The sequence below is a fragment of the Octodon degus genome, unplaced genomic scaffold (genome assembly GCF_000260255.1).
Source record: "Octodon degus isolate 3935 unplaced genomic scaffold, OctDeg1.0 scaffold00098, whole genome shotgun sequence".
NCBI lineage: Eukaryota > Metazoa > Chordata > Mammalia > Rodentia > Octodontidae > Octodon > Octodon degus.
The window spans coordinates 1,757,450-1,768,574 of NW_004524674.1; the positions used below are offsets into that span (position 1 = coordinate 1,757,450).

Consider the following 11,125-nt stretch of genomic DNA (forward strand, 5'->3'; position numbering starts at 1 on the left):
TAAAAACCTTATTTGCCTTTACAGTGTGCTTTGCTTTGGACTGAGATGATAAAGCATTCTCTTTACCCCTACTCTAAGGAGGGGGTGGGGCAAGCAAGCTGGAAGCTGAGGGGACCAGGGACAAAGCCAGACCCTAACCATGTGGCCCAAAGCAAGGGCATGTGGGGTGGGGGAGAAGTGGAAAAAGTGTCCAGTGTGGAGTAAGTCTTTATTATGAAAAAGCAGTATGATTTAGGAAATGGGCACACATCTTTCTTTATAAATGGTAAAATGGATTTCTTAAATAGTTTACAAAGGGCTCTTGAGTGTTGCTCCCCTTCCCTGCATGCCCACAGTGCCCTGTGCCAAGCGTATAAGTAGGCAGGCACCCATGAGCCGAGGGGTGCACAACCTGGAGCCAGCATCTCCTTTCCCTCCAGGGCTCTGGTGGGATGGAACTGGGTCCCTAAGAACCTCTGTTATAGAAATATAGCTGGGGAGCCTGTAGAAGGCTCCCCAAAGACTATTTTCTCATCGCAAGCAAGGTGACCACAGGACTTGAGAGTAGCATGAGGTCCTAAGCCCAAGAGCCTGCTGGGGGAGTGAGAGCAAGTCCCCAAATCGCCAATGTCTCCCTGAGTCTCTCGGGCTGTGGCAGAGGTCACTGATGGACCCAGGTGTGGCTGAAGCAGATGAGTGCTGGGCCCCTTGGTGATCAGGTCCTTGTTAGTGGCGGTTCAGGGCAGCTGATGCCTCTGGTTCTTTTTCCAGGCAGCTCCAGGGCAGGCAATGTAGATATCCTGGGTGTGAGGGTTTGGTGGCCAGATAGGACTTGTTTTCTGCAAAACAGAGCTCCCTTTGTGCCCACTGCTGAGCTCAGGGAAGGGGAGTTGGGTACCTTACAGCTTTCTCAACTGGCTGGAAGGTGCCTCTGGGTTTTTGGGGTGCCCAGCATGGGTAGTGAGTGATGGGTCAGTGAGGTTAAGCTTTGGCTCCTAGCAGGTGTGGACTCTGAGACTGCCTGTTCTGTGGGGCTCACCTGCTCCGTGGGTTTTCCCAGAGACTCATTTCTTTGCCATGCTCATGAATGAGGGTGGGAGAGGAAGGGGAGGAGGGCATTACCTGCAGGGCCTGTCCTCAGTCACATATGAGGGTGACGGTCATGTCAGCACTAGGGAGGGAAAAGGGGGAGGGATTGATGTTGCTGGGTGCTGCAGCCTGGGAGGAGACTTCTAAACTGGGCTGACAAAACTAGAACCTGGAAATAGGGTGGGAGCAGTGCTACTCTGCAGAGTCAGAGCTGGTGAAACCCTGCCAAGAGCCTGCTTTGACACTATTACACACACACAGAAACCAACATCCTGAGTTAGTGAGGATTCAGATCTGAGGTTCTGCCTCAGAACGGGGTGGGTCTTGGAGCAGATATGTCAGGAACTCTATAGCAACCCAGTGAGGGCCAGGGACTAGAGTCACACAGTAGGTCGGGACCAGAGCAGCAGCCTGCCTACAAAGATGGTGTGGCTCAATGGTGCCCTCCCAGTCTCTTTACTCTGGAGACTGGGCCATCAACTCACTTGTCTTCAGCTATGATGGCCTTGTTCAGCTTTTGAGACAGCTTCTGGAGATGCTGGATTCCTGCTCCCACAGGCTCGAGATCACTGTCAGATTCACTGGATACAAAAAAGCCAACAGGGGCTGGCTGGAGACCTGTGATGGAATCCCCTCCAAGCCAGCACCGGGACTTGGTCTGTGGGTCTTGATAGCCCTGCGGTCTGGGGCTTCCTCAACATAGATTTCTGCTCAGTGAAGCAACATCGAGCCCCATGGGGCCAAGGTCATGGGCAGGCAATATTGCAGACAAGTAAGTCTGCTGTTCCCACCTGCAGCCTGAGTCTCCAACACCCTGATGGTTGGGCTGAGGGGAACCCACACAGAACTGAGCTCACCTCTTTCTTTTTCAGGTGGGGAAACTGAGGCACCTGGAAGGGTTTTCTTAGATCCTCCACCAGGCCAGAACACAGATGTGACTCAACTAAGGGTGCCTCTGGCTCCAGGAATGTGCAGGAGGTACTCAGCAGCCAGGGGGCCCAGTTGGCATTTGAAGGGTCAGAGAAGGGCAATCACACATGGGCTCAGAACCACTGACTTTGGGGAGACACCACACTACTTGCCTGGGAGAGCAGAGAGGCTCGGTCGAGGAGCAGGAGCTCTGGAAGGCAGCATCCCTCCTCGGCTGCCGTCGGGGGTGAGCACATGGGCCCACCCCGGCAGAGAGGCGGCGATATTCCCTCCTGCCAGGGTCTAGGGTGGCTCTACACAGCCGGGTGCTCTTCTGACCCAGGGTGGGAGGTGGAGAGCCACTGCCCTTCTGTACCCCTCTCTTCCTCCTTCTGGCTTTCACCTGAGTTTCCACCAGCCACTTGGTGCCACTCTGGCAGGACTCCTGGATTCTCTGTGATACAACACACACAGCTTAGCACAGACAGGACCAAGGTCTCTAGGTAACCCTCCAGCCCGCCAGCTTCCCATGAATAGTGACAACTCTTGGTCTTAAGTGTGAGGGATGTAGTGACTACTTGTGGACCTGTTGTCCAGTGCAGCAACCCAGCTCAGAGTCCCAGGATGAGACCAGAGCAGTGAGCAGCAGGTGGGTAACTCTGGCTCAGACAGCCTCTGTCTAAGTCCAAATCCCCTTCGCAGGAAGAGACTGACTCCCTGACTCAAGAAGAGCCAGAGAAGGGACCCAGCTCCTGGGTACCAAGAGATCATCGTCTTCTTGTTTCTGTTCCATGGTCCTTCACTCCTCACTGGTCTTCAGAGACCCTTTTGGGGGTATTCTGATCCTGACCCTGAAGTTTTCAGAACTTCTGGGTGCCACGAGACAAGGCCTAGCATTTGGCTGGGAGACCTTTCTGCAAAGGTTTTAGAAAGAGCTGCTCTCTCCTTACATCTTCAGGATTCCCAGGACGATGCCATGGAGGGAACCTCCCAGCAGCACCCTGCCTTGGGCGGTCTCACAGCATTTATTCCCTCCTATGGCCTTTATCTTTTTTCTTGATGAGCTGAGATGAGAGCCCTACAACGACAGGCAAGCAAATGGCTGATGATAAGGGAAGCCCAAACTCAAGCCTCATTGCTCAAGCTTCCCAGGGTAGGTGACTCCCCAGAGCTCACCCAGGAAAGGGGAAGATAAAAGCTCCAGCTCCAGCTTTACAGACACATCAGCCTGGCAGGCCCGTGGGGTACCTCATACCCCACATAATGACACCTTCCTGGGGCATAGCTCCTTGACACCAAGGGGCCCAATCTGCTGGATCCAACTCAAGAGTAGCTCCTGAAGTTACTCTCAGGGTCATATCTGCTCCCTTCCTTCTCCCATCAAGTACAGGTATACACCCATCAGACCAGCTTCAAGGCTGGGTGTGAGGCTCCGCAGTGGAGCCCCTGCCTGGCCTTTGTGAGGCCCCAGGTTTCTTCCAGTTCTTGGGTGCTCTGGGAAGTCTAAACACTTTTGGGATGCTAGATCTCCTCTCTCCTTGCTCTACCTCACTTTGGCCCCTGGACACACCCACACTAAGTTCCTGCCCTTTTCTTTCCACAACTTTTATCCTTGCTGTCCTCTGTATGGGTACAGATGATTTTACATGTCACAGATACTCCTTGTACTTCCCCTTTCCTGGGTGAGCTCTGCGGAGTCACCTACCCTGGGACGCTTAAGCAATGAGGCTTGAGTTTGGTCTTCCCTTATCATCAGCCATTTGCTATGCCTGTCATCGTCTGGCTCTCATCTCAGTTCATCAGGAACATCAGACTTAGTGACACTCATTCAATTATTTATGGAATAGCTATCATGTGCCAGGAACTATTTGGGGTTCTGGGAAAGCAACAGCAAACAAGTCAAGCCCCAGCCATCAGGAGCCTATATTCTTAAAGTCTCTCTGAGGGTAGGCACTACGGCCCCCAAGGATATCCTCCATAGATGGTTGATGTTGTCATTATTACCTGGGACACGACACCCAAGGTGCTCTTGGCAGAGCGCGCCGCAGTCTGGAGGCCCTGCTGTTCCTGCTCTGGGGTGTCCAGCCGTTTCCAGGAGGGTCCTGCCCCGAGGTTGAGGCTGACTGCTCTCAAGGGCAGTCTCCGCTGGAACTGTCTACACAGGGAGCCCAGAGTCCCTGTGGACGACTCCAGATGGCCGGCTGCAGTCCGCACCACCTCCTCTTCCAGCTGCTCCTCCTTCAGGAGAGATCGGCGGCGCACGGAGGATCGCATGCTGTGCCACTGAGATGCCATCTGTCTGGCCCAGTCTTCTCTGCCCCTCAGACTCTGGGGAGGTCAAAGGAGGGTCACCCTCCACAGGAACCCTGGGGCCAGGAGATGTGGGACGGAGGCCCGTGGGACCGGGCCTTTGGACGACGGTGGGTACCACTAGGAGTGTTTCCTGGAGGAGGGGCCAAATTCCTGCTCTCCCATGCTGCAAGTTTCCAAAATAGCTGTCTTTTCATCCCAGCCCCTTTCCAGAGTCTCAGGAGAAGGAGGGAGGGGTTCCCCGAGCTTCAGCGCCTGATCCAGGCCACAATCAGCAGTGCATTCAAACATTCGCCCTCCCCAAACGCTCTCTTCTCAGACTCCGACCATCCCTTCATATTCAAGTTCTCGACCTGACGCTTGCAATACGCCTGGCTGTCCTAGCTAGAGCCCCTACCCTGTTTCCCCTTGAGGCTTCCAAATAGAAGTCCCCCTACATCTTGACCCACACTTACCGGCAACGCCCAAAGCAGAGACCAGACACAGCGGCTCCTTGCAGACCCCAACTGATTTGAAACTCCGCGCTGCTCCGCCCCGGCCCAAAACTCACAGCTGATTGGCTCCATTCCTGCGGCCTCTTCTGTGTCGGGCATCTGATTGGCCCTTTTCTCTCGCGGTTGTAAATTCTTCTCTGGGATTGGCCTGGACTCCTTCATTCATCGCTAGCGACACCCGCCTAGCTTGGTAATGGGAGTGGCCGCCTCCCAGATGCTCGGGTCCCAGACCTAGGCGCCCTCTGTGGAGTTTTCACGAGATCGTGGCTGGTCAGTAAGATTGCCTCAGAGGCGGGATCCCGAGCACCGAGAAGGCATAGGAGCGGGTGGCCTTGACTTCTTGGGCCCTCGGCCAGCTGTAGACTTGGCCTCCTAGGGAACCCTTCATCTTGCCAGGACGACTGGCTTTTCTTTGTCTCTGAGCAATTTTCTCTGAAAGAACCAAGAACAGGGGTGGTACTGAATCCTGGGTTCTAACTCTAACGAAGGTTTTGCCTCAAATTTCCTTCATGACCCTCTCTCTTCTTTCCTAGACAAACTGCTCCCTTCTAGGTGTCCTCCAAACTCGTATTCAACTCTTCCCAGAAGAAGACACATGCTGTGAAAGGGTACAGGCTGCAGCATTTGTTCTTTCCTGCCTTCTTCCTCCTAGGCCAGCTCCTCAGGTCTCTGCCTGGTTCTACCCATCTTTCCCTCTTCTCTTTAGCATCCCTGGATGCAGCTCTCCCCACCTTATCTAGCTCTTTTCCATGACCTCAAAGCAACACCCCACCCCTCCCTCGCTTGGGCTTGGGGTGATGGTCCATCAGCCCTCTTCACATCTGGGTGATTTCACCCACGCTGTTAGCCTCAGTGGTCACTGCCCTTCATTCCAAGTGGATGATAATGATTCACTTGTACATGGCACTGTGATGCACTAGGGACTGGTGGTCCAAGGCTTGGATAAATATTCCTGAACACATTTGATCGTCATTGTAGCCTGTGCTGTGATGAGGGACCCAACGTGCAGAGAGGTTAGGTTGGGCCTACATTTCACTCAAGCAGAGGATTCAAATGCCATTAGTCTAGGACCAGGGTCTACATGTGCCCAACTGCCACCTCACAGTGTCCCTCACCTCAGCCTCTGCCTCCAGTCTGGACTGCTCACCTTAACCCTACAGTCAGTGCGTCCTGGATGCTGCGGTCCCTGCAAACCGACACACACCAGCCAGTCTTTGGGCATCCTGAATTTTCTCCTCCTCCCTTATTATTTCCTCTTTCAGGTTTTTCCGAATTATATAAGCTGAGTGTTGTGCTTGATTAACACTGCTAAAAATGGACCACAAGGGTCAGCTAAAATCACCATGGGGTTCTGATGGGACGAGAGGGACATTGGTGCATTAAATACCTGATCAGGTAATCAAAGAGCCACATAAGATACGTTATTTAAAGCTGAGAGCTAGAGAAGCGATAACCAGACTAAGTGTGTGTTAGTATATTTGTGAATGTTTGTGTGGTTTCCCTGGCACAGGGCGCAATATATTCAAGAGGACCAGTGTTCCTTATAAGAAACTGAGAAGACACACACACACACACACACACACACACACACACACAAATGCGTGTCCACATGCACACACATGGGTAGGGAAATAAAAGCTTTGTGAAATCATTCTTGACTGTCTGAGATTTTATGTTCTATTTTATTTTAAAAATCTGAAAGCTGTTGCCATAAAGAAGGATAAACTTGAGTCATTTGTGGGGAAATGGATGCACCTGGAGACCATAATGTTAAGAGAAATAAATCAGACTCACAAGCTTAAACATTCATGGCTTCTCGTCTAAGGTAATATAAATAAGAGCAAAATAAAAGATAGATAATAGGAAATAGGGAGGTAGATCCTTTATATATGAGAAAGGAACAAAGAGATGGAAGGAGGGAGTGGGGGAGGGGAAGGATATTAAAAAAAAAGAATTAAGATGTGTTAAATACATGTTCCAACCCCAGCTTTATATGTACTAATAAAAAAGGGCTGAAAAAAAAAAAAAACACCCTTGAGAGTTATAACAACTTGTTTTCTTTTACCCTAGTCACTACTGAGTGTGGGCTGTGATTTGAAAACTATTAATTTAATTCACCTGTCCGCTTGTTCATTCAGTGGGGTTCTTTACCAGGAGTCAGAAATGCTTGTCCCCGAAGGTGTTTATGCCAGTTGTATTTGTGAATCAAGGGAACAGGATATAATGAACTAACAGGAGGAAAAGCAAATTGTTTCTGTGAAGACCAAGTTCAAAGTGTGGGAAAGGCTTAAGACTGGTAAAGCATTTAGAAACAAAATATCTCACACTGGGATGTCTTGTCATGGCTGCCTCTCCAGTACCTGTCATGATGGCTGGCATGTCACAGGAACCCATAATAATAGCTTCTGTTTGCTGAGCCCTGACTGTGTGTCAGCCACTCAGCTGAGTGCATTTACGTTCTTGTTTCTCCCTCAATTCTTGCAGCAGCACTCGGAAGTGGGTACTATTTTTATTTCCATTACAGATGACAACACTGGAGATTCAGATTGAGGAAGTATCTCATCCAAGAGGTGAAACTTAAATCCTGACTGTCTGGCTCCAAAACCTCCATTCTTCACCTTGGATTACACATCCTGGTCAAGGGTCTGAAACGCATGCATGCACACACAAAGAGCCCTCCCTGCTGGCAGCCTTCCCCTCTTGCCTCTCAGAATGTTAAGTGGCAGATCAGGTTAATGAAGAGCAGTCTCCATGGCAACCAGAGAAGGTGGAAGAAGTATTTTCTTCTGAATGGGAAGCCTTTTCCTTGGCCTTGCATGCAAAGTGGTTCCAGGGTGGTGGGGATGCTCTAGACAGGTGAAGCATACTCCATGTGAGACAAGCGGTGCTGGTGTCTCTGCTCCTAGTGAGGCGGAGCAGCTAACCATTTGCTCTAGTGGGCATCTGGATCCACCCTGGCCTCTGCTGGAGAGGAGGATGGAGGGAGAGTTCAGCCCTATCCTTCCCAGAGCTGTTCCTCCAACAATAGAGCTTTCACTGGTCTCCTTGGCCCTCGGAAAGTGCTGGTCCGATAGAAGAAACAGACGTGAAACACATTAATGACTTTGCACAGGGCAGGAGTGTGAAGTGTTGGGGGAAAAGGGAAGGGGTAAGGGGAAGGGGAACTTCACTTGGGCTGATGTCAGGGTAGTCTTTCCCAGGTAGGTGGCACTCTAGTGGAGAAGCTGAGGCTAATGTCAGGAGACTGGAGCGTGGCTGCATTCCACTGAGACAGACCCCCAGCCCCATAAGAGCAAGGCTAAACTCTTGGCTGCTCCCTAACCTGCTAAAAGTGTAATTAAAAGTGTAATTTCCATTTTCTGAGGGGACATGAAAACTGCTTTTGCTAAAAATAACGACAACAGCAATAATAATAATACCACCACCACAATTCTTCACTTGGGCCTACAGATACCCCGTAGGTAACTGAAAACAGAACAAAGCTGTCCCAAGTGGAAGCAATCATGTCAGAGACCTGACTGACTGATAACCACCCTGGAAACCACCCTGGAAAACGAGAACCAAGCTAATGACTAACTAGACCCTAGCCCACCCCAGGGAATCCAAATGGCTTGGTCCTGTTCCTTTGTTGCAGGACCAGCTGGCTCCTCTCCATCAAAGCTAGGGCCCTCTGTGCTCCTCAAGCTGTCATCCTCTCCCTATTTTCTTTCTTTCTAGTTCTGCTGCCAAATCAGCTCTGCCTCTCATGATGCATCCTGAAATGTTTTGTGTAATGGTGTGGAGAACCTGCTTGGCCAAGTTGAGGGCTGCATCTCCTGCTTCAGGTTCATCCGTGGATCCACTGGGTGACTCTCGGACTGGATAGTGGCTGAGAAAATCGGAGCTCAAGGCTGAGCGCGGAGGTCAGAGGTACAGGCCTGTGGGTCAGGGAAGTTAGAGAGCATCCTCAAGGTGGAGGGAAGTCTTTGCTGAGTGTAAAGAAGAAGCTGATGATTAGAGTTGCATGTACAAGAGATCCTTCAGGAGACTGGCTTGGGGGCTAAGGAGATCTCTCTAGAGGCAGCTCACTGTCTCTCAGCAGGGAACGGAAGCTCCGGCATCAGCACCCACATCCTCTTGCCTCTGTGCCCTGTGGCTTCCCCATCCAAGCCCAGGCCAAAGCTACAAGTTCTTAAATATTGAATGCTGCAATTCGTGCATGCCTTTTGGCCCATCTGCAGAGGGAAGTGCTACATGAGAAAGAACCTAATGATATCTAAAAATTGTGAGATGAAATATGATTAAGTCTTTTTTCTCCCATGGTGAGTTTGATCATGATAGAAAAATGCATCAAACATGCTCTTGAATTATGAATCCTTGTAAAGCAAACACTCATGTCACTATAGCCTGGGTCACTGATGGTGAGCCTTTTAGGACTTTCAGTGACAAACAGACTGCTGTAGCACACATGCCATAGGTTTGCTATTACGGCCCGAGATCACAGTGAATGTTGTCAGGACCCAGAAGTAACCTCTGGCTTCTGTTGTGTGCGCTCCTTCCCCAGTAGGCATTTCTGGGAACCGCTGTTACTTTCGCTTATGGTTTTCTGTGTCCATTTCCCTCCCAAACACACAGACCCCTCTAAGTGGCTGCATGGCTGGAGAAAGGATGGACGTGAAGAGGGAAGGAGTCTTTTCATCTTCAGCGTCAGCCCTTGCCCCCAAGCAGGGATGAAGACTGTCCTGGGGGGGCGGGGTGTCTGAGCACTCTGGGCGTTCCAGCTAGTTGGCCCAGTTTGGTGTCCTCCAAGTCAGAGGCTGCTGATGGGAGTCAACGCCTTCAGAGTGCTGGGCTTCTGGGTCCCACCCGCTTCTCCTGGCCTCTTAACTTCCTAGAGAGGGAGGCAGGACAGGTGGATTTTCCCATCTCTGCTGGCAAAGTAGAGTTAAAGTTGGAAGATGTCCAAGACCACAGGCCAGTACACAGGAGGGGGGTCAGCCCCTTAATCACAGTTTGCCCTGGTGCCTAGGTGAGCTCTTGTCTCCTTGCTGCAGGCACTGCCTCTCTTCTCTTTTTAACCAGTCTAGCCCTCCCCCAGAAGAGACTGCTCTGTGGGGTTCACCATCCTCCACCCTCCTGGGGTGCTGAGTAGCTGAAGCATAAAATTTAGAGCTGGCCACAAGGTGGTGCCAAACACCAAGTCTTCACATTATCTGTTCTCTTTTTGGCCCAACCCGGGACCAGGGGAGGAGGGATAAGTGCGCACCTTCTCCCCTTCACTCTGGCCACATCTCACAGTCTCCTGCGGGCAGAGCTTGGGGAGAGAAGGAGAGGGAAACAGGGAAAAGAGGGCAGTGGAAGGCAAAGGCAGCTGGCTTGGGCTCCAAGGGGACTTAGATCCGGGAACAGGGTCAGTACCCTGGGTCCAGGAAGGGCCTCAGGCTTGTCCTCTTCTCCTTGGGTGGGCCCTGGCTTCTTCTGCTTGATCCCTCTCCCTGTCTTCTTCAGGAAAGCTCAGCCAGCTTCCTTCCCTTTTGGGGTGGGATGGTGGGTGCCAGGCAGGGACTTTGCATCCGTTCAAGGGTTCAGAGGTGGCGCAAAAGGTGAGGCTAAAGGCAGTGGCTCTGGTAAGCTACCCCTGTACCCCCAATCTGTATGGAAAATCCCCTTCCTCCCTTTTTATGTATTTGGTATAGGATCTCACTACTCAGCTCGGACTCATAGTGATCCTTCTGTTTTCAGCCTCTCTAGCACTGGGATTACAGGCGTGGGCCACCATATCACCAGACTCAGTCCCCAGCTCAGTGTGCCTGGGGGCGGGGCTGGCTTGGCCTGCGGGACCAGGAAAATCCTCTTGTGTCTCAGAGACCTAAGCTTCTTTCTCTTTCTGTGAGATTATCTTGGCTTGGGCTGGACACCTGCTTCTACTTGCAGCATGGATGCCACTTTGCTCCTGAATGTGGAGGGCGTCAAGAAGACCATTCTGCATGGAGGCACTGGGGACCTTCCAAGCTTCATCACTGGATCTCGAGTAAGGCCCTCCACTTCTATCTCCCTCCTCCACGGTGCGCTTCAACTTGCCCAAAACGCAGTCATGTGTTCAGTCACTATCCATCTCAGAAACTGGGACATTCTAAGTGAAGGCCCTTTCATAGGGCGCTTTGTGGACTTTGCGTATTAAACTTTTGAGTTGGGAGAGAGAGAGAGAGAGAGAGAGAGAGAGAGAGAGAGAGAGAGAGAGAGAGAGAGAGAGAGAGAGAGAGGCAGAGGGGGAGAGAGGAACTGAGAGAGAGATGGAGGGGGAGAGGGGGACAGAGAGAGACAGAGGGAGGGGAGAGGAGGACAGCGAGAGAGAAAGGGAGGGG

General features: G+C 51.6%; 2 protein-coding genes across 2 annotated transcripts in view; one reads left to right on the plus strand and one right to left on the minus strand.

Annotated features, from left to right (window-relative positions):
• Positions 1-716: 716 nt before the first annotated feature.
• On the minus strand, positions 717-4,272 carry Pimreg (PICALM interacting mitotic regulator). Its single transcript, XM_004638505.2, has 5 exons — positions 3,982-4,272; positions 2,151-2,431; positions 1,554-1,649; positions 1,102-1,150; positions 717-818 (listed from the first exon to the last, which is right to left on the minus strand). Exons 1-4 carry the CDS (start codon positions 4,270-4,272, stop codon positions 1,117-1,119), a joined length of 702 nt encoding a protein of 233 aa, XP_004638562.1. The 3' UTR covers positions 717-818; positions 1,102-1,116.
• Positions 4,273-10,690: 6,418 nt separating this feature from the next.
• The window catches only part of Aipl1 (aryl hydrocarbon receptor interacting protein like 1), a 9,966-nt gene continuing 9,531 nt past the window's right edge, over positions 10,691-11,125 (plus strand). Inside the window, exon 1 of the mRNA XM_004638312.3 lies at positions 10,691-10,791. Within this exon, the coding sequence (XP_004638369.1) occupies positions 10,696-10,791 (96 nt within the window). The 5' untranslated portion in view covers positions 10,691-10,695. The remainder of the gene's footprint in view (positions 10,792-11,125) is intronic.

What these genes read in the sequence shown, in the direction of transcription:
- Pimreg (XM_004638505.2), bottom strand. Translation starts at nt 4,272, where the DNA reads ATGGCATCTCAGTGGCACAGCATGCGATCCTCCGTGCGCCGCCGATCT. An exon ending in CCTTGGGTGTCGTGTCCCAG is followed by an intron (nt 2,432 to 3,981) that starts GTAATAATGACA and finishes GTTGTATCACAG; the next exon opens with AGAATCCAGGAGTCCTGCCA. An exon ending in GAGCCTCTCTGCTCTCCCAG is followed by an intron (nt 1,650 to 2,150) that starts GCAAGTAGTGTG and finishes TTTTGTATCCAG; the next exon opens with TGAATCTGACAGTGATCTCG.